This window comes from Alternaria conjuncta (assembly GCF_024043145.1).
Source record: "Alternaria conjuncta strain BMP 0040 chromosome Unknown scaffold_5, whole genome shotgun sequence".
NCBI classification, from domain to species: Eukaryota; Fungi; Ascomycota; class Dothideomycetes; order Pleosporales; family Pleosporaceae; genus Alternaria; species Alternaria conjuncta.
Window position 1 is genome coordinate 1,697,923 of NW_026250094.1, and position 22,101 is coordinate 1,720,023.

General features: G+C 55.0%; 1 protein-coding gene across 1 annotated transcript in view; it reads right to left on the reverse strand.

Annotated features, from left to right (window-relative positions):
• Positions 1 to 249: 249 nt before the first annotated feature.
• Positions 250 to 22,101, reverse strand: part of J4E85_004210 (uncharacterized protein) — a gene marked incomplete at both ends in the record, with an annotated part of 29,708 nt that continues 7,856 nt past the window's right edge. Inside the window, one exon of the mRNA XM_051468471.1 lies at positions 250 to 22,068. Coding sequence (XP_051328063.1) covers positions 250 to 22,068 — 21,819 coding nt within the window. The remainder of the gene's footprint in view (positions 22,069 to 22,101) is intronic.

The following is a 22,101-nucleotide window of genomic DNA, read 5'->3' on the forward strand; positions in this document are numbered from 1 at the left end:
GGGATTAAGGGATTAAAAGGGATTCGTGTGAAGATCGTAAAACGATTATTGCTTACAGCGTTCGTACTGTCGTGACTAATATACAATCGTGCTAAACGCGCTCCAAGTGATGCTGTGTAAATACTGCTAATACTAAAACAAAGGAAATCTCGTAAAGTGGTAAAATGATATCCCAAACGCCAAACACAAAACCCGCCCACGCTATCAAGGTAAAATAAGAAAAAAATCGTAATCCAAACGGCCGTCCATCTAGATCATGTTGCTGCCAGGTTGCTCGTAGTCCATGATCGTGCTCTCAGGGGGCGCGACGCTCGTTACCCGACTGATGCGACTTGCTCGTGAGTCGGGACGATTGATCGACATCGCTCCACTCATGACCCTCACTACCTTCCTGCTCTTGGTTCCGGCGACCAGGACCTGGGCTGGGCAGACGACAATCTCGTCCTCGCCTTCGCCGAAGTCGTCACCCTTCTTGACAACTAGGGGGAATAGTACAATTTTGACTACCGACCCACGGGCTTGGAGTTCGTCATTTGACGTCGTCTCACCTGACCGTTCGTTCATGAGCGAGGCGTTGAAAGTAACCTTGGCCACGAGGTCGCCCTTGGTATCGTACTCGGGTTGTAGCGGCGGCAGCATGATGTATTCCGCGCGTTGCGTGCGCATCTCAATTGATAGCTCCACTGCCAAGCGCATCACGTTGCGCAACGACTCCTGGATCTGGCGCTGCAGATGCGATGGTGGTGGAAGAAGTGTCGAGAGTGTGCTGTAGATCTCGTGCACCACAGCTTCAGTGTCCTGAGCGCGCTGCTGCATGAAAGGCTCTCTTCTCGCAAGAAGGGTAAGTGTGATAGCTCGCCATTGTGCCACAGCGCGTGGTGGGCCGACTTCTGAAAGTGTCTTCTCCAGCGCCTTGAGTTTCTGGCGCTGTTCTCGGTCCATACCGAATAGGTACCTGGTGAAGACGTACTCCCAGATCATGGTCATAACCACGGACATGAAGACGTCTCGGCGCTTGACACGGTCCGCTAAGAGTGAATCGACATCTGAGCCATCGAGAATGGCATTGTCAAGGCGAGTGTCGATTTTCTGACGCGTTGATGCATCCAGTCGTGTATCAGCTGCGACCTCTGATGAAAGGCGGCATGCGCGAGTGTCAGAGAACTTGGAGAAGCGCAGCACCCACTGCTGTACATGTTGACACAGTTGTTGACAGGCGCTGTCAAAGTAGTCTTCATCGCGAACAGTGAGGAAGCTCTCACTAGGCTTCTTCGAAGCCAAGATCTGCTTTTGAAGGTTCTTGATCTGTTCGCGTGCAGTCGCCAGCTCTGCGGTTAGACGGTCGATTTCGGCATTGCGCTCATCTAGTGCTTCGCCAACTTCATCGCGGACGGCATCTGCGAGACCTCGCTGCATCTGGGTATGCTGACGACGAAGTTCCTCCAAGTCTCGTTGTGATGTTTGCCATTGCTGTTGCATGGCCTGGCCTTCAGCCTGAAGCTGAGCGTATTGACTGCGAAGGCTCTCTAGCTCTCGTTGTGATGCCTGCCATTGCTCATGCACCATCTGTCCCTCGGACTGGAGTTGGCCATATCGTTCATTGGCATCGTTGGTCAGGTTGCGATTGGCGTCTGTTAGTGCGTTGTTGAGTTGATTCAGGCGCGCAATCTCTTCTTGTAGTCGCTGAAGCGTATCCTTGAGTTGCGCAATGTCGATATCTCTTTGGTGAATCTGACGGTCACGTGCTTCTACTTCTTCAAGTACCAACTGCTCGTCAACTTGGCGCTGGTGTTGTGCAGCCTGCAAAGCCTCCTCAGCCTTGGCTTTGGCGGTCTCGACAGCTGAGTTTTGCGCAGCTAGCTGGTCAAGTTGCGTCTGGAGGTCCATAATTTGCATGCTTTGACGTTTGCGCACGCTTGGTGGACGTGAGGGCGAGCTAGGCGACCTTTGGGCTTCACCCCATGCTTCCTGCAAAAGACAGTCAGTAATCAGAAGCGACGTGCGCAACAACTGCGAACTACTTACAAAGGTTTCGGCCATACTGGTACGGCGACCTCTACCTGTACCCCGGACTGGGTCGTAAACCGGTGGGGCGGCGATACCTGCGATGGCTGCTGCTCCAGCCGCGAGCGCCGTGCTGGAGAGATTGGGTTGCGCGCTCTTAGCGTCTTGCGCACTGGCCTCGCCAAGCCTCGAGGCTGATCTGAGGTCACCTGACGTTTGCCGGTCCACTCTTCTCAACGACCGATCCGAACGTGTGCTGATGTTGCTCATAGAGCTCATAGGACGTTCCTGATCCGGAGACCTAAGCCTCGCGATGTTGCTCAGAGAACGCTGACTTTGGACACTGGGCGACCGCTGCTCAGCAATGTACTGCTTCAACGGGTCTGCGCTCGGAGATGAGCGAGGCATGCGGCGTGCGGGGCTGAGGGTCATGGTTCGGTCAACGCTGTCGTTGACCTGTGACCATGGTGAATCTCTTCCACCCGAGTTGTCTGCCATGGATGCCACACTTCGACGACCCGTGGGCGTTGGCGTGCTGGGCGGAGGTGATCTCAGGCGATCAGAAAGTTGCCTGAGACTCTCGGTGCGACGAGCTGACTTGAGTCCTCGCTCTGGCGCGCCGACATCAGCGATGGATCGTGACTTCTTGTGCTTAGTGTCATCCGGGCTGACTTCCTCAATGGACTCGAGTTGCTTGGTGCCTGGCGTGCGTTCGAGCTTCGCGACAGGCGTGGAAAGGGTCTCACCCTTCTTCTCATTTGGATCTCCAAACAAGGATTGGTATGGCTCCTTCTGTGCAATCTGCTTCGTAGGCGATGTTCGACCGTGCTGCGACTCTGTGCGTGGTTTCTTGCCTTTGTCTTTCGACGGAGTATCATCAATTCTCTGAGTATCATGAGCGGGTGTTTGCGGCCCAACTGCTGGTGAAGTGCCATAGGCGCGTGTTGATGGCGAGGAATCGAAAAGATACGAGGTTCGCTCCTTCGTCGCAAAGTCGGTGCCTGGGGTTGTCGCGCCAGAAATCACTGGGTGTGTTGGCAAAGCAGGGCTGTCTTCGGCATCTTGGTCAGTTGCAATTGAGCGTTTTGATGCACCCAGAGGAGTCTTCGGTTCCTTCGACCGCCTCAGCGTACGTGTTGCCTTCTCGACTGGCTGTGCTGACTGTGCAGTGGCGGGGTCCCGACTGCTGTCGTCTCGAACTTCGGCGAATGACCATGATGGCTCGTTGGCTGGTGCTGCACCATGCGTTGATGATTTGGCTTCTTTGGAGCGCTTGTCGGAGTGTGAGCGTTCTGGTGCGACAACATGCGCTGATGATGCTGTTTTCTCAGTGGTGAATTGAGGCTCTTGTGTGGACTCCAATGTGTGTAGGCGCTTCTCGTCCGGCTGCTCATCGTCAAAGGATACAGGGTGTGTCCTGCGCTTATGAACTTCAGGAACGGCAGCTGGTGTCTCGGCTGGTGGTGCGTCCCTCGACGCGGTGCTCGACTCTCCCTCAACCCTCTCTTCAGTCTTCCTGCTCTTTTTGCTCTTCTTTCTTGGCGATGGAGCCCATGCATCCATATCCCTCTCTTTCTCCAACTCCCGCCTGCGCGTCTCCTCTTTCCTCTCGATCTCCTTTTCTTGCGTCACCTGTGGAAATGGATATTCCTTCGGCTCTCCAGCGGTCAGTGAACGGGCTTCCTGATCGAATGTCACGGGCAGTACGGGCACATCGTCAGTGGCTGCAGGTTTGGTGTCCTTCGCTGACTTCCTGGGCCTCTCCTTCCTCGCTATCGTGTCTTGTCTGTTTGAATCTTCCTCTTTGACGTCGATAGACTTGGCTTCCAAACCCGTTGTTTGCATTGGCATCTCCGGAAGGACATCGGTGGAGTTTGGCGCGCGAGGCACGGACTGAGCAGGCTCAATTCCGCGGACTGTGGAGTCAGCTGGAGTCTCAACAGCGAGAGGCACATCTCGATGAGCCTCGATCGCCGGAGTCTCTGCAGCTGTATACTCAACACGGTCTTGCGGACGTGGAGCTCCTTCTTCGTCCTTCTTTGACTTCTTGCCTCGAACAATCGGCGCAACTGAAGCGTCTGCTTCTTCGCGAGTGTGTTCAGATTCCACTGGAATTTCTGGTATCGGGTGACGCTTCTTCTTGCTCTTGTTCCTTCTCAAACTTGACGACCCGGCCAACTCATCAGGGTCAGCTTCTTCAAGAACACCAGGAGGTGACTTTCGCGTTGCAAAAGCGGGGTCGTTGAGCACATCCAGTGGGTCGAACGATGCAGTGTCAGTCGTTGCCATTGCTACTTCGATGGGTGGCAGAACTTCGGGTCCGCTAGGCTGAAGTGGTCGTAGCTTTGGCGAGCCGGAGACTGATGATGAGCGACTCAAGCTACCGAGTCTTGATCTGCCGGCTCTTTCCTTTGCAGCGGCAATATCATCATCAGGCGTGATATCGCGAGCTCCTGATATGGAGTTCGAGCGATGGAAAGCTCTGTCGTTAATGACGTATCCAGGATCAAAACCAGACTCTTGCAAACTGGCGGCGACAGTAGCTGCGAAGTCTATATCTCTTGCGGGCGACTTCGAATCTGATCGCACTGGTGACACTAAGCCAAGTTGACTACGAGATGCAACTCGAGAATGGAGTTGGCGCTTCTCAGGCGATGGAGATCGAGACAGGTAACGCTTTTCGGGAGACGGAGGTAGAATGGGCGTGACAGATCGTGATTGACTCTCGTATTGTTCGGCGAGGTTTCTGACACTGCCAGATCCTTCTTTTCGCAGACCTCGTTCCGCAGGAGCACCATCAGGCGATTTGCCGCGCTCAAATAAAGCTGCCAACTTGTGTTTCTTGGATGACTTCTTGTGCAACAAAGGGTGCTGAGTAGTGCTATCGGATTCGCTGGCTCTTACGTGGAGATCAGGGATAGAGACGTTGGACATGGACCTGACGTGTTCCCTCTTCGGCTGGCTGAGAATTGCTCCAATTACTGGCGACCCGGGCGTTGACGGTGTTGTAGGCCTTTTCCTGGGAGAAAGGCTGCGTTCTCGGATCGTAGACTGGCTGTTGTCGTACACAATCTGACGCGCAACAGTCGGTTCAGGGGCGGTCTCCTCGACCGGGACGATGGGCGCAACGCTAGCGGGCTCTCTTGAAGTCGTCGGAGACTTCGACTTGCGCTTTTGCTTCTTACTCTTCGTGGGAGTCGTCTCGGCCTCGGGGATGGCTTCGGTCGCTGGAGCGTCAACGGTTACACGCTCTTCTGAAAAAGTCCTTGGCGGGATGATCTCTCGGGGCTGCTTCTCCAGGACTGGCGCGATTGTCGTGTCTTGTGTGGGCTTATTTGGGATGTCCATAGGAGCCGTGACTTGCTGGTCCATAGGCTTTGACGAGTCAAGAGAACGGTCTTCGGTTCGTACGTCTTCAGAGACCACTACATCGTCGGTTCTCGATGTGAGAGTCTGTTCAGCAAGCACGTCTTGCTTCTTGCCCTTCTTGTCTTTCTTACCCTCTTTGCGTACGAGAGTCGGGGCAATCGCAGACTCTGGTTCTGGTTCATGTACAGCAGGAAGTTCGCGAGGCTGCTCGGTGCTTTCCGTAATCGAAGTCTTGACGGGAAGGTCGATGGGAGTTGGTTCGGGCTGGACTTCGGTGACTTTGACCTCTGGCTCTGCGTCAAACCGTGGCACAGTAGATGGCTCTGAACGAGGTGCCCCTTCCATGATGTTCGTCGCGATAGGACGTTCGACGGTCGCTGGTCCATGGGAGAAAGTGTCCCTGAATACCTCTTGGGTTATGTGCGGTATCTCCTTCACGATGGGCTCACTGGTCTCGGGCAACGGTGCGTCTACCGTAACGGGCGCCTCGGGTTCCTGTGCGGGGAGTGTATCCTGCTTGGCTCTCTTTTTGCCCTTCTTGCTGAGCTTAGGAGATGGAATAGATGGCTCCTCGAGAATTGGCTCTTGTTGCTCGACGACTGGTGGTGGCAGACTGTCCGTGGTTGCCTCTGCTGGTGTAACGATTGAGGTATCGACCTGGGTCTCCACCTCACGTTGGCTCGGCGTCATAGCCGGGACTTCCTCAACAGCTGCCTCCTTGGAAGCCTCGACACTCGTCGCAGGGAAACCCTCACTGGAAGGTGCTGGCACTGACGTAGCTACCTCATAGTCAGGCAAAGCTACTTCCCGAGACTCAGTCGGAGTAGAGAACGGAACATCCTCAGATAGAGAAACTGTTGCATCTTCTAGCGCGGCAGCTTGCTTAGCCTTTTTCTTGTCTTTCTTGCTAAGCTTCCTTGACGGCACCAGTTCCTCTTCCACAAGTGTTTGTTGAAGATCTTGGGTGACGGTAAATGAGGCCGGGATGTCGGCTGCAGCTGGCTCATCAAGTACTACTCGCTCAGTATCGATGGAACGGGAAGCCTGGTGAGTTTTCTCTGGCGCGACAGTTTCTGCTGAAGGCTCAGTGACGACTGATGGTGACTCTGTTGGCTGCTCGGCGATTGGCTCTGGGTACTCGACGATCGGCGCGCTCGACTGCGTTGCTGTCTCAGAAGATTCGACTGGATTGACTGCAGGCTGCTTGCCCTTCCTTTTCTTCTCCTTCTTGCTCAGTTTGCGAGAAGGCCCATCGGTCGCAATGGTCTCCTCTGTCACCGCGGGTGTGTCGACAACTTCTCTCTTATCGACAGCTTGCTCTTCTGTCAAGGTCGGCGCAGATGCGGGCGTCTCGACGACTTCCTTCGTCTCAACCGCAGCCTCAGGTTCGGCCGCAGGAGTCGTCGGCATAGCGTCAGTGTCGCCCTTGCTCTTTCTCGCCCTCTTCTTGTCCTTCTTCGTGAACTTGCTGACGATATCGAACATGGAAGCGGGCTCGATGGTGGAGGGCTGATCAGCGTCGTTTCGTGTGGCGAGCTCAGAATCAAGTGTCTCTGCACGGAGTCGCAGATCGGCAGCTTCATCTTGGATTGCCCGGAGAGAAGGGGAAAGCGCGCTTGCTGGAACAGAGTCGTCATGAGTGACTTGACGAGCTTCTTCATGTGTTGTGGTGGTGTCGATAGGCTCGATAGACTGCTGCTCCTCAAGACCCCGGTAGTTGTATTCTGGAGCAGCCTCGGCAACGGCAGGTACCGGCGTCTCCTCGACTACTGGAATGACTGGCGCACTCTCTTCTGCTGGCGTAGGAGACTGTACCGACTCTTTCGTGGTCTCGGTGATAGTTGGCTGAGGGACGGCTTGCTCAATGGGTGTCTCGGTGACGATTTCTGAAGGGGCTTCACTGGCAGTCGTAGCGGGTCCAGAAGGCTCGTTGTCAGCAAGAGACTTCCGGTCGTTTTTGGCCTTCTTCGCCTTCTTCAACATTGAGCGCGAAAGGGAACTTTCCTCCACTGGCTCAGGTAGTGTCTGCTCGTTGCTCAAGTCGATTGTTTCCGTTGCGGGCTCGGATCGCATCTCCGATGGCAGTTCTCTGGCGATTGAAGATGATGCAAGAGGTACCTCCGGAATGGACGGTTCAGAGATGGCTGGCTGGGCTTCAATGCTCTCGGATTGTGCTTCTGGGACGCTCCTGACCTCCTCCACTACGGTAGTTGGCTCCGCTGACGCTTCGACTGAGGCGTCTGGCATCAGCTCCCGAGTGGGCTGTTGCCCGGAGTCTTCAAAGATCGGTGGTGCGACAGTGGGAACGGCCACATGAGCTTCGGGGACAGAACGGTCCTGAACATCAGTAGTGCCTGTTGAGACATCTTCCGGTAGCTTATCAACATCCATTCCTTGTGAGAAAGCCGGCTCTTGAGGCTGTTCGATTACTTCGGGAGTAATGTTGGTATGGACAACAGGCTCTTCCGTCTTCACAGACTCCGTTGTTGTCTCTTCGATCTGAGCGGTCGTCGAAGTCATTGGCTCAGTCTCCGGGATCGTTGTGTCCTGATCCCGTAGGCTGATAGGCTGTGGTCGCTCCGTGGCGGCGGGCTCAGTCTCGAACGTTTCCGTTGCTTGTACTTGCTCAGGAAGATTCGATGTTTCTTTGACAGACTCCTCTGGGAGATCAGAAACAGCAGATTGCGTCTTGCTCTTCTTGTCCTTCTTTGCCTTTTTGCTCTTCTTTGGAGTGGAAAGAATTTTGTCCTCCACTGTTGCTTCTTGAGGCAATGGCTCGATCGTTGGCGCAGAGGCAACCTCTGTCGTTGGTTCTGGTACCTCGCGCGAAGATGAAGACTCAACAACAGACTCACGTACCACTGGGTCAGTCTCTTGAAAACGCTCAACCGTAGTGGTATCGACTGCAGGCGCTGGTTCTACCGTCGCTGGCTTGACGGTAGGCTCGACGATAGGCTCGACGGTGGACTCGACAACAGGCTCGATAGTAGATTCCGTGGCTGGCTCCGTGGCTGGTTTCACGACTGGCTCGCCCTCAACGATGGATTCCTCGACCTGAGCAGCGGCCTGTTTCTGGGCCTTCTTCCTCTCCTTCTTGCTCAGCTTACGCTCAAGAACGGGCTCCTGCGTAACGGATTCATTCTTGACTCCCTCAACGACGGTCGTCCCTGGTACCGAAACTGGTTCGTTGACTGTAGGTGCAGTCTCGGTCGCAGGTGCTTCACTGACGGTCTCTGGCAGTACAGGAATCTCCGGCTGGATCGTGACCTCTTCAACCTGCGGCTGCTCGTCTATGACCGGTGCGACAGGGTCTTGTACTTCGGGCTGGGAGAATGCGATATCTTTGGTGTTGACAACGATGTTGTCGGAGTCTGCTGCAGGCAAGGCTTCGGGAACTGGCGTTGTGACATCTGACTTCTTGCCCTTCTTTTTACTCTTCTTCTTGGAGACCGATGGGGATGCTGGCTCCTCGACTCGAGGCTCAACGTCCGTCGTTGGTACATCGGAAGGTCGCTCTTCAACGATCGCTGGAATGACAGTGGTGTCTGGCACATTTTGGCTGACTGTCTCCTCGATTTGATTCTCGGTTGCGATTTCCTGTGTGACAGGAGTCTCTTCCGCCGCAGTGACTGGCGCATCGATGGCTGATACCTCCTCAATCGATCGTTCAATGATAGGCTCTTGAGCAGTATCAGGCAGGGGCGTTGAAATAGCGTCCACGAGAGGCGGCGTAGGATCGGACTTCTCGTTTTCTTCCTTTGTCTCCTCCGTTGGGGGCATAGAAAGTGCGCGATCGTCCAGTAAAGGTTCTTGGTCAATCTTAGAGACAATTGTCTCAACCACAGCATCTTCCTGAGGCGAAGAAAGTGGCACATTCCGAGTCGTTGGCTCATTGCTGCTAGCGCCAACATCTTGGACAATTGCGACCTCGGGCTCTACTGCGACTTCATTGACAGGCGTGACAGCGTCAGAAGCCTTCGATTTCGCCTTCTTGGCCTTCTTCTTGTCTTTCTTGGACAACGATGCGGCATCAGCGATCTCGAGTGGAGCCTCTGGCTCTATGATTGGGGTTGGAAGTTGCTCGAATTGGGCACCTGATGTGGTCTCAGGCTGGATTGGGCCAACAAACTCCTCCCCGACTGTCTCGGCTGGTGGGCTGATGATGCTATCTTCAGGCAGCGGTACCTGAGCGGCGTCTTCTACAGGCTTGGAGATCACTTCTTGTTCAAGCATTGATTCCGCAAGCTCTGAAGATTCGCGGGTGTCTTCGGTGACAGGCACTGGTGCATTGTCAGACGTCATCGGCTCGTTGACGGTAGTCTCTGGAACGAATGACATATCCTCAGGCTTTGGTGCGGATGCATCTTCAACTGATGTGGACTCAATGACCGGCGTTGTCTCGGTGGCTGGTTCAATGGCTCGCTCGGCCACCGATTCCACGACCGGCTCAACAATTGGCTCGACGACCGCCTCGGCAACTTCTTCAATGACCGGAGTAGGCGCGGCCTCCGTAGTAACATTTCGAGGTGCATCAGGAGTGGTCTCCTCCACGACTTCTTCCGCTTGAGACTGTTTCTTGGCCTTCTTGCTCTTCTTCTTGTCTTTCTTCGAGAGCGAAGGTACGGGAAGCTCTTCCGTTGGCGGTTGAAGGGCATCGGAAGTTGTTGGCTCAAGCTGTGTTGTCGTTGGAGGCTCGGATACGATTTCTGGAACCTCAGTGGGCGCGTCACGTTCGGTGCTTGGTAGCGGAGGCTGCTGCGCCTCTTCGACAGGCTTCGAGGTCGGCTCTTCCGGGGCGGTTGTCTTGTTGTCTGTTGTCGGAACTGCTGGTTGAACATCCTCGACCTGTTCAGGAACCGTGACCTCGCGTGACACTTCTGATTCGTTGACTGGTTCAGGCGCCAGCGGGCTTGGCGCAACGTGAACGGATGGCAGCTCCTCTGGCTGGGAAGACTGGACTTCAGGAATGGTCTCGATAGACGACGCCTGCTTGGCCTTCTTGCTCTTCTTTTTGCTTTTCTTGGAAGAGGTCGGCTCCTCGATTGTTGGTGTCAGAATTTGCCCCACTTCCGGAACGACAATGGCGGGCTCTTCGATGTTTTCAACGGTACGTTCAACATCTTGGGGCACAGGCTCCGCGATGGTCGTTTCTTCGGTAACCCCAGGCAAAGAAGCGGGAGTCTCGGGCTGTGTGGTTGAATCCTGGCGCTCGTCTGTCGTGACCGAAACAGACACATGCTCTTGGACATCAGGCGTAGCGTGTTCGTCCTTGGGCAGGGCAGCTTCTTCGACGACAGGCGTTGTATCCGCTTGAGGCTCGGAAGGACGCGCAATCTCAATGTCTCGAACGGTTGCGAAATCTTCTATGGACTTGACATCCTCAACTGCAGAAGCCACTGGTTCCTTGGGTTCTGCAACCGTAATGTCTTCACTTGGCTTGTCCGCAGTGTCGCGCTCAGGCTCAGGAACGCTGGTGGCTTGCTCTTGTTCGTCTAGTGTGGACGCGCGCTTGCCCTTCTTGTTCTTCTTTTTCTTCTTAGAAGGGGTGGCCGAGTCATCAGCTTCGCCGAGTGAACGAGTCGGTTGTGCCACTGGTGTCTGAGAAGCTTCTTCCACAACTTCCTTGAGCTCTTCTTGTTGCGGCAGAGCAGTCGGGCGGTCCTCTTCAGCGAGCATCGGAGTAGGTGTGGGCTCTTGGGGTGTCTCCACTGGAATTGGGTCTTCCAGTGTGGGCGCTGAGTCGGCTTCCAGAGACACAGATGGCTCAGTAACGGCGGAATCGACTGGGATGATTGTCTCAGACGCAAGGTCTTCCACAATAGGTGCTTGCTCCTTGATGTCCTTCTCGGCGACGTCTGCAACGGCAGTTGTAGGCTCTTGCGCCGCGGTCGATTCGACGGACTGTTTTACTTCGGTTGGATTCTCTTCAGCAGCGACGGCCTCCGTTGCAGTCTGCACTGGCAACTCTTCGACTACGACCGAAGGCTCTCCACGCTGTTCAGCCTCGGCAACCACCTCCTCTAGCTTCTTCTCCTGCTCTTCCTCAACTCCTCTCTCCACTGCCTTCCTCTTGACATCCTTCTTCTCCTCCTCACGTTCCCTCTCCTCCCTCGCATCATCAATCTCCACCTCCTTCTTATCATCAAAATCATCAACAAGCTCGTTATTCGTAAAAGATTGGGGATATTGTGTCGGTATCCCCGAGAAAGGTAGTTGGGTCTCCGAAAGTGTAGGAATCGACAGAGACGGCTGAGTATCAGAGTTGGCTGCCTCAGGCGTCTCATCTGCTAAAAAAGGCTCCGCAGGTGTTGCCTTCTTAGCTTGCTTCTTGGCCTTCTTCTTGTCCTTCTTGGAGGAGGAAGGGGACGAAGGCGCTTCGAGCTCTCTGTCTGGCGGCTTGGGATCGCCTGGTGACGGGTCTGGTGTAGCAGTAGTTGGTGCAGGGTCTTCAGCTGGGGTTGAAGTGGTTGTTGGCTCCGAAGTTGCGGTGGGCTGCTCGGGGTATGCTTCAGCCTGCTTCGCCTCGCTGATAGGTTCCGCGACTGGCAGGGCACGGGGTTCATCCGCCTGGGGTAATTGCTCAGTAGTGGTCTCCTTAACCACTTCGGGAACAGATGACTGAGGCTCGGCAGAAAGAACCTTTGACAAATCTTCTGCAGGTGTGGCTGGCCGGGATGGTTCTACCTCAGCAACGGACGTGCGTTTGGCTTTCTTCAGCTTCTTCTTTTGCGACTTCGATAGCCCAGCCCGTTCCTCTGGTTCTTGCTCGTCGTCCGGCTGGACATCTGTAGAGGTGGCAGTAGTGCTGGGAATAGCCTGTGCGTCTGATGTGGTGGTCTCGACCGCGTTGTCAGCTGTAGGCGCAATGCTGAGCTGTTCATTCTTGGTAGAGTCGTTCACATCGCGGCCGGTAGCTGGCTCCTTGCTCTCGTTGTCCTCAGTGGCGACTGTAACTGGGGCGATCAAATCATCAACATGCGTGCGCGGGGCCTCGTCGATGGTGGTGATCGTAGTTGTTGCATCAGGCACCACCGAGGAAGGCTGCTCTGTGGAAGTGGGTTCCACTGCTTCAATCGAAGGCTCAGCGAAGATGGTAGGCTCAGAAGACTCAGCCTCGGCCTTTTTGGCTGCTTTCTTCGCCTTCTTCTTGTCTTTCTTCGACTTCGACGACGTATCCTCTTCTTCCGTGGGTTCCGTGACGATCTGGTCAACAGCAGGAGTGGAGGCTAATGTATCTTCGGAAACAGTAGGAGCAAGGTTCGATTGCTCTTCCTGCTCGACGGCTGGTGCTGTAGGCTCTTGTTCAGCAGTGGGAATGTCTTTCACTGCTTCCGAAAGCTCTCTAGTGGGTTCATCAACCGGAGTGGAAGGAAGAGATGGCTCGACCTCGGCGACTGATCCGCGCTTGCTCTTCTTCGCCTTCTTGTCTTTCTTGGAAGGTGTGGTTGGTTCATCGATGGTCGAAGATGTCGCTACGGGCTCCTCTGCCGAAGTCTCGGTCGGAATGGTGACAGAGACTGGCTCGGAAGCCACTACCTCAGATGGCTGCTCTTCTACAACTGTGGTCGCTGGAAATTGCTCTTCTTCGACTGGAACGGCAGAAGACACGTCGCTCTTGCTTGGCTCCTCAACAATCACGGGAGTTGCAGTAGGCTCCGTTGATGTGGCTTCGTCGGGCTGCTGCTCAAGAACCGGAGTAGCAATGTCAGTAGCGTCATCAAGAGCGCGCTCTAATGACCTTTCTGCTGGTGTCTCCACTTGAGTCTCCGTCTCCGCCTCCGCAATCGATTCGCGCTTTGACTTCTTCGACTTCTTCTTGTCCTTCTTCGAGACCGGGCTGGTGATCTCTGGCACAGCCTCAACTTGAGTGAGTTCTTCAGAAGCGGGTTCGGGGGTAGCAATGAGCTGTTCGGCAGGCGTAGGGTGAGATGAAGTGTCTTCGGTAACGTCGGACAAAGTGCTTGGCACCTCTTCCACAACGGGGACTTCCGAGGCGGGTACCTCTGTAGCTGAAGATGTAGGCTCTTCCAAGACTGGCTCAGTCTTCTCTTCGATGGGGGTTGATGGGATAGAAGTTGATTCCTCGGCGATCGAAACGCGCTTCGCCTTCTTGGCCTTCTTTTTGTCCTTCTTCGAGAGTGGAGCGGCCGCTTCCTCAGTGATCTCGGGTACGGGTGCATCAGTAGTCAGCGTCTCCTCGGTCGGCTTGGACTCAGCTGTCGGCTTGTCAGGGACTGAAGCATCCTCTTTCTCTTGAACCGACGCCTCGGCAACGGATGGGGCTGTGGTATCGACAGTCGCTTCGCGCTCCACGGACACTTCCGGCGCGGGTGTAGTGTCAGAAACAAGCTCCTCGGCTGTGGCGGTCTCAGGGACGGTATCAGAAACAATTATGGGCACAGGTGTCGGGTCCGCAGCAGGTTCAGGTACAGTCGCTGCTTGCTCAGGTTGGATAGTGTCCTTCTCCTCGGTTGTCGCTTCAGGAATAGAAGGAACAGTAGGCTCTTCGGCGATGGAAGCACGCTTAGCCTTCTTAGCCTTCTTCTTGCTCTTCTTGGAAGTAGACTCCTCCTCATGCTGTTCAGTCGCAGGCGCAACGTCCTCGTTCTCGACTACTGTGACTTCATCTTGCGCTGCAGTTGCAGGCGCGGTATCGGTCGAAGTGGTGACAGCGGCGTCTTCAGCTAGGGGAATGCTTGGAAGTACATCGTCTTGGCCTGCGGTGACCACTGGCATCGATCTTGGGGATGTAGCCTCGGGAACGATCTGCGTCTCAACGACGGGTTCGTCGATGGGTGTCTCTTGGACAATTGGCGAAACTTGTTCCTCGCGAGTTGGCTCACCAACGGTCCTCGAGACAGTCTCGACTGGCGCAGAAGATATCTCGGGCATCTCACTCTCAACTTCAGCCTTCTTGGATTTCTTGGCCTTCTTCTTGTCTTTCTTTGAGAGTGGTGTCGCTTCCTCGGTGGCTTGCTCTGGGACAGATTCATTACGTGCTGGCTCAAGATCGATCGCCTGAACCACTTCCTCAACCTGCGCTGGCTCTGTAGGAGCGGGAACGTCTTGCTCAGTGGTAGAGGTCTCGACAGGCGTAGGCAGAACTTCGGCAGTAGGCTCGGGTGCAACATCCCGACTAACCGATTCTTCGGTAGTCGCAGCGGTAGATGGAAGCGCTTCTTGAACAGTGGTCTCCGGAAAGACTGGCTCAGACTCGGTAACGGGAGTTCGAGGCTCGGAGGCGAACTCTTCCTTCTTGCCCTTCTTCTTCTTCTTGCTCTTCTTGGGTGTACTGGGAGCATCTTCGGCCTCAGCCTGGTCTTGAACTTGTGAAGTCTCGGGCAGTGTACTCTCCGTCGATGGTACGTCGTCGAGTGGACGCTCCGTAGTCTCGGGAGATGTTACCGTGGTAGCAACATTGGGAGCTGAGTCGATGACGTTGGGCTCGATCTCTGAAGGTTCCACAGTATGGCGTTGCTCAGTGGTCTCGGGTGCAGCTACATCAAGGTTGGCATCGGTGGTAGTATGCACTGCGGAAGGTTCAGGCAAAGGAGTTGTTGAGGTTTGCTCAACCTCAGCCTCTTGGTTGGCTTTCTCCTTCTTTGCCTTCTTCTTGCCCTTCTTCGAGACAGGCTCGGCGCCCTCATTCTCGATGTCTTGGCTGGAAAGGGTAGGCGCAACCGAAGCTTCTTCAATGGGCGTATCCTGCTGCGCGGATGGAACGTCCGCAACGCTCTCCTGGATGAGTGCAGGCACATTGGTGTCAACGACTGTGCGAGTCGGTTCCTGCGAAGGCAGCAAAGTATCTTCAATACGTTTCTCCTCTTGAACAGTCTCAGAAGGGACGTCGAACTGTGGTGCTGGCTCCTCAGTAACCGGTGTGCTGGGCTCAGTAGTGTCGATGGATTTGCCTTTCTTACTCTTCTTCTTCTTGCTCTTCTTCGAGATTGGCTCAGCTGGTTCGGCTTCGGCGACAGGCTCAGCGGGAGCCACAGGAACGTCGAGGTCTTGGCTGCGCTCTGGCTGTGTGGTATCCACCTTATCAGAGATGTCAGTAACGACTTCAGAAACAGCAGGAACGTTCTCCGCAGCCTTGACTTGGGGAATTGCAGGCTCGTCGAGGTCTTTGTCGTCGGTTTCAGGAAGAGCTACGAGCTCAGCTGGCGATGCTTCTTCTTGTGACTTCGCGGCCTCAACTTGAGGTATTCTCTGCTCTTCCAAATCCTTGTCGTCGGTCTCGGGAAGAGCGACAAGCTCAGCCGATGGAGTCTCGCGCTCTGGCTTGGAAGTCTCAACTGGCACCGATGGAATAGTCTCAGCTGTGGGCACCTCAGGTTGAGCAGATTCCGCGAACGGGTCTGGTTGAGAAGAAGTTACTTCAGTGACAGGCGTGCTTGGCTCGGTGTCAGCCGACTTGCCCTTCTTAGCCTTCTTCTTCTTGCTCTTCTTAGATAGCGTCGCAAGCAGATCATCCGCGATCGGCTCGTCGATCTCTCGGGCTGGCGTCTCTGGAAGCGGTACTGCTTCTGCCTCGGTGGTTGAAACCTCTTGCAATGACTTTGGTGGAACATTTTCGGCAAGCACCGAAGGCTGAGAAACCTCCGCGATGGGCTCATCGATCTCGCGGGCCGGCGTCTCGGGAAGAGGCACCGCCTCTGCTCCGGCGACTGACTCTACAGGAACCTCAGGCGCGACTTCGATCGCTCGGTCTGCTGCGATTGCTTCAGTCTCAGTCTGAGCCTCTTGAAATGGCTTGGAAAATCCAGCGAGTGCGGCATCCTCAATTGACTCAGATTCAGGTCCAGCGGCTTCGGTAGAAGGTTGGGTCTCTGTCTGCACATCGGCTAGGTCTGAAGACGTGGGTTCAATCTCGACGGATTTCCCCTTCTTGGCCTTCTTCTTCTTGGACTTCTTTGATGGCGTAGAAGGCTCTTCCTCCAATGTTGTCGCAGGCTGCTGTGACTCTTCGACCGGAACTTCTTGGGCAGGAATTGGAGCGTCCGTGGGAATCTGCCTTTCGACGATCTCGGGTGTTGCTTCAACGCCGACCGCAGCGGGTGCAGGGGTGACATCGGTCGATGCCTCCTGGAGCGACTCGGGTTGTTGTTGCGGTTGGGGCAGAGTTTCAGTGCCGGCCTCAGCTTCAATATCGGTGGTTGGGGTAGCCAGAGTCTCCTCATCGGCCTTCGCCTTCTTGCTCTTCTTCTTTTTCTTGTCTTTCTTAGAAGAAGATGGGACCTCGGTAACATCATCGACCACTAGATCTGCAGGCTGACTTAGCTCGGCGATTGGTGCATCTTCTGTTGGGACGATAGGAGTCTCAGACAGGGGCTCGAGTCGAGTTGGTTCAGCTGGCGCAGAGCTCTCGTTCGCACGCTCCGCAATGTCTGACTGTAGCTGCTCTCGAGGTAAAACTGATCCAGTCTCCTCGGTAGCCGTATCCTTCGCATCAACATTGTCCTTGACTGATGTCTCCGCACCGAAGAGCCCCTCCCCTTGACCAATCTCCCTGCTCTTGCTCTCCTCCTCTTGACCCACAACCTCCTCCACAGGCGCCTCGACAGTCTTGCTCTTCTTTCCCTTCTTCTTCTTGTCTTTCTTCGAAGTAGGTGTCGATGGATCCTCCTCCACCTTCTGCTCAACAGAAGGAGTAACCTCGTCCACAGACTTCGGCTGCTCCAATGGTGTTGAGAGATCTTCATCGAAGCTCTCTGTTGGGAGAGGGACAGTCGCGGCATCCGCTCCGTCGTCACGCTTCTGCTCGAGTAGAGAGGTCTCTACAGCGGCAACTTGCTCGGCCGATGAAGGTAGCTCGATGTCGCGGGATCGATCAACTACTTCGCTTGGAGTTGCGACTGGTTCGCTGATCGGGGCAGATGTCTCGAGGGGTGCCTCGGACTGCTCAGGTACAACTTCGGCCTCAGGCTGGGGTGTCACAGTGCCGCTCTTCCGCTTGCTCTTCTTGCCCTTTTTGGTCTTCGGTGTAGCAGGAAGCTCAGCTTCTACAGGTGCAGAAGAGGGCTCGGGAATTGGCTCCTGCTCGGCAGGGGCATCTCTGGGGAGTGCCTCTTCGAGAGGCTGTGTGAGGTCTTCATCGGGTTGCTCCGCAGGCAAAGGAATGTCAAAGGCCTCGACAACAGGAGGGTGGATAACGTCCGGAACGGAAGTCGGCTGGTCGGCGATAGACTCAGAAGCTGTAACAGAAGATGGCTCGGTAGCAGTCATAGGCTCCTCCTGAGGCGTGGAGATACCGCTCTTCTTCTTACTCTTCTTGCTCTTCTTTGTCTTTGGCGCATCGTCTTGAACAGAAGGCGAGGACTCAACTGGTGCTTCACGCTCTGCTGGTGTGGCCACATCGAGAGACAGAGAGGGTTCTTCACGGGAAGGCTCTTCAAGAGTCGGTGCAAGCTCGGATACAAGCTCTGCAGCCTCCGTGTTAGAGGGCACGATCTTCTCTTGCACGACCTCTGCGAATGCCGGCTCAGCAACAGTCTCGGTGACAGGTGTAGATTCGCTTGTGGGAGCGTCCAGCGAACGTTCAGCAGCAGATTCGATTGGGGTTGTTGGGGCTGCGGTCTCAACCTCAGTGCTTTCGAGTTCAGCCTTCTTGTTCTTCTTGCTCTTCTTGGCCTTCTTCTTGCTGACAGGTGACGTGACTTCATCTTCGGCGATGGTAATTGGCTCTGTAGTAACTGGTTGCTCGGGCTTGACGGTACTTTCGGCAGAATCAACGATAGGCGGCTCTTCAGTCAGAGGAGTTGGCTCAGATACTAGCTGTTCGCCCCAAGCCTCTATCGCAGATTCCAAAGGCGTCTCAGCAGGTTTGGCTGTTTCAGGTTCAGGCTTGACAGGCTCAGCGGTCACCTGGTCGCCCAGATCCTTTGCCGCCGCGTCAACTGGAGCATCGACGGACTTGGCAGCGTCGGCTGCAGGCTCATCGAAATCGGGAATCGGTACGCTGCTCTTCTTCGCCTTCTTCTCCTTCTTGGTCTTGATGATCTTCTTCTTTGACGAGCTGGGTTCAACCGAGATACGGTCGTAAGCTGAACCGCCAGACTCGGTCGGGACGAAGTCAGAGATCGTGCTAGTGGGCTTTCCAGCATCAGTGAACAGGCCACTTCGGCCAAGAGACAATTGCTCAGCAGGCTTCTCTTCGACGATGGTGTCTTTGCTGACCGTTGCCGAGGGCTGGGCGGGTGCTGCCACTGATGGGAACGTGAACGAAGGCTTACCATTATCGGTAAAGAAACTGGTCTGAGGTGCAACGAAAGTGGCTGGCTCTTTTGTCTTCGCAGGGGCGTTTTCATCGGCAGTTGAGGCAGTTTGCTCAGTAGACTTTGGCACTGATGGGAATGCAAATGAAGGTCTTCCATCATCAGTGAAGAATGTGCTCCGTGGCGCAACAAACGCTGGCTTCTTCTGCTCTTCCACAACCTCTGCTTCCTTTGCGACCGAAGGAGCTTGTTCGGTAGTCGTAGATGGGATCGAAGGGAACGAAAACGAAGGCTTCCCATCATCTGTGAAGAAAGCATTGCGTGGCGAGACATCAACAGGAGCTGGTGTATCATTCGCGACTGGAACTTCTCTAGATACGACGCTTGATTCAACCGCGGGGGCGGGTGACGTCTTCGGGAATGTGAACGATGGTTTGCCGTTGTCGGTGAAGAATGCGGTACGCGGGGACACAAAAGCAGGGCTCTTTTCCTCTTTGGCAACAGGTGCCTCTTCAGGCTCGGTCGTTGGCTCAGCTGCAGGCTTGGTGGATACTGGTGGGAACGTGAAAGACGGCTTGCCGTCGTCAGTGAAGAAGGCAGTAGATGGAGTGGCATCCTCAGATTGCTTTGTAGCCTTCTCTTCAACGACAGGAGCCTCCTTGGGAGTCTCGATAGATAGTTGTTGAGGCGCCGTGGAAGCCTGAGGGAATGCGAAAGAGGGTTTGCCATCATCAGTGAAGATCGCAGTGGGAGCTGTGGTGCTCGAGCTAGCTTCTTCCTTGACAATTTCGCGGGTCGTAGCCTCAGTAGGTCGCTGTGTAGGAACAGACGATCTCCTAGACTCAATCTTCTGCAGCAACTCCGGCTTTGACGTCTCATCCTGCGTCTTCACTCGGGAGATGGAAGGCCTCTTCTCAGACTTGGAACTCTTCCTCTCAGACACAGTTGGTGAGGATGGTTGTGACTTGCGCTTGGCCTCTTCTCTGGCTGCAGCTAGTGCGGCGAGGACGGCAGATTGGGGCTTCGGAGAAGACGGAGGCTCGGATGTTGGCGGCGGCGGGGCCTTCTTCTTGCCCCATCCAATAGCACCCCACAGGCCGGAACCCCAGCCTGAACCTGCCGATTGCCCTTCGATCCCAGAGGCTCGGCGGTTTTCTTCGACGGGAGTGTTCTTGGCTTGTTCGGCGCCGTCAGCTGTGCTAGGCCGAGCTGGAACCTCTGGTGTGGCAGGCCCAGCTGTAACTTCCGACTTGGGCTCTTCGGGGTTTGCTGGAGTAATGGGTACAGGCTCTGTCGCTTGCTGGACTGCTTCGTCGGTCGAGGGAGCTGGTGGTTCTTCGGGGACTGCTGGAGCAGTAGGTGCAGGCACCGCCTCTTGCGAAACTGCTTCATCAGTCGAAGTGGCTGGTACTTCTTCTTGAACCAAGAAATCCATGACATCAACCTTGTCCTTGGGCTCTTCGCGTTCGAAAGATGGCTCGAGGATATCACGTTCAATGGTGTCTTGTTGCGACTCTGACGAAGGCAAGACCTGGTCATCTTGCGTAGGAACTTCCGGTAGAGCTGCAGGTTCGAGCTCGGGTTCGGGCTCAGCTTGCTTGTTGCCGCGTTTACCCTTCTTGTTCTTCTTCGCCTTCTTGGACTTGGGTGTAGTCGCAACTTCCTCCTCGATGACCGGCTCAGGAATTGAGGGTTCAGCAGACTTGGAAGAGCTGGGTTCGACAGGGGCGTCTTGTGAAACTTCGACAGCTGTAGCAGCCGGTTCGGTAGTGATCCCAAGACCCTGCTTTGCCTCTTCAACAGATTCGATTGATCTCGCAGTTTCTTGAGGGATATCAAAGACGGCGCGTCGAACCTCGGTGGATTCGTCCTCTTTTGGTGCAGTAGTGTCCAAAACCTTCTGTCGAAAGGCCTTGGTATCCTTGGGCGTTCCGACAGGCTCACCAACAAGCGTAGCATCGTCCGTAACGACGGACTCAGTCCTGTGTTTGACCCAATCTTCTTCGTTGTCAACAAACGTAGTGGCGAAGCTGAAGGAGGGCGATGGCTTGATTATCTCCTCGGGTGATTGAGCTACGGGTGATGGGATAACAGGCGACGGGGATACGGGAGACTCGGCGGCGACGGGCTCCTTGCCCTTCTTACTTTTCTTGGTCTTCTTGGCCTTACCCTTGCCCTTTGGCGATGGTTCGACAACAGGTTCGATGGTTTCCGGCTCAGGTTGCTCTGGCTCAGCAGCGGACGAAGCCTTGTCTTTGGTGTCATCGCGCTGAGATCGAGTTGGTGAAGGAGAGCGTTTTCGCAAAGCAGCTGCTGTCAAACCACCTACTACTGCGCTAAGAGCAGCGTCTTGGAGTCTCGATGAGCTGCTCGATGGGGCAGAAGTAGTGTCGCGTGATTCAGGAACGTCGCGCATTATCTTGTCGTCGAGCGGCGCGCTTGTCTCAAGAGGAGTCTCCGCCTGTGGGGAGGTCAAAGTCGACATGAAATCGTCGGTGGACGAATCCTGTTCCTGTGCTCTGGCATGCTCCAGTGCCGCAGTAAGCGATTCATAGTTTGGACCGCTAGACGGTGCCGACGCTTCCTGCGCACCTGTGAAGTAGTCAGAGGCCTTGGGTGTAGCTTGGCCAGATTCTTCGACCTCTTCAATCTCGCGATGGGCAAGCTCGGGATGCTGAACCTCCGGTCCATGGCTGGGCGCAATGAGGTCGGCTACGGTACTCAAAGGATCGAAAAATGAGTCATAAGATGACTGTCCAGCGCTCTCATAAGGTGACTCTTGAGCAGACTCAAACTCTTCTTCTGAATCCGCGCCAGAGACTACTGAAGAAGCACTACTGGGTGGAAGTGCTGGCAACACCTCATCGATCTCATTGGACTTGCGGTTGCGCTCCACCAGATACAAAGGTCGGAACTCTCGAGAGTTCCTAAACTCTGTGGAGTGCGTCTTGCCATGGCGAGAACGGGTTGGTGAAGGGCCAGGAAGAGGATCAGCTGCTAAGCTAGGGTCAACGGTAGAGGGTATAACGGGCTTGCGGAAGCGTATGGGAACTGCCGTTGAAGATAGTCGACGTTGAGAAATCGCAGTCGAAGGACGTGTGACGTCTGGCGAACGTGTTGGTGAACCTGGCCTAGACAGCGGCAGCGGAGGTAGCTCATCGGGGAAAGCTTCCAGCTGCCAAGGCTGAAGGCCTGTCAGACGAGTTAGAAGCGCGCGGCTGTCTTCGAACGATAGTTCGGGCGGTAGGTCGTTGTCTCCAGAGGCGGTGAAGCGTTGGGCATCATCCGAGGTCGAAAGAGGAAACTCGGCCCGATCTCCAAGGATTATGCCACTACCCTCGTGGGCCTGATCGACAGGCTCACTTACGGGCAGTGGACTTGGAGTGGCTGTGGTCACTGCCCGATCGCCTAAAAAAGACTGCTGTTGTGGTTGTTGCTGTTCATCGGCATGCGAGGGCGGGGTTCGAGGTGGTAAGAGATCCTATAAACACGACATCAACATTCATTCTAAATA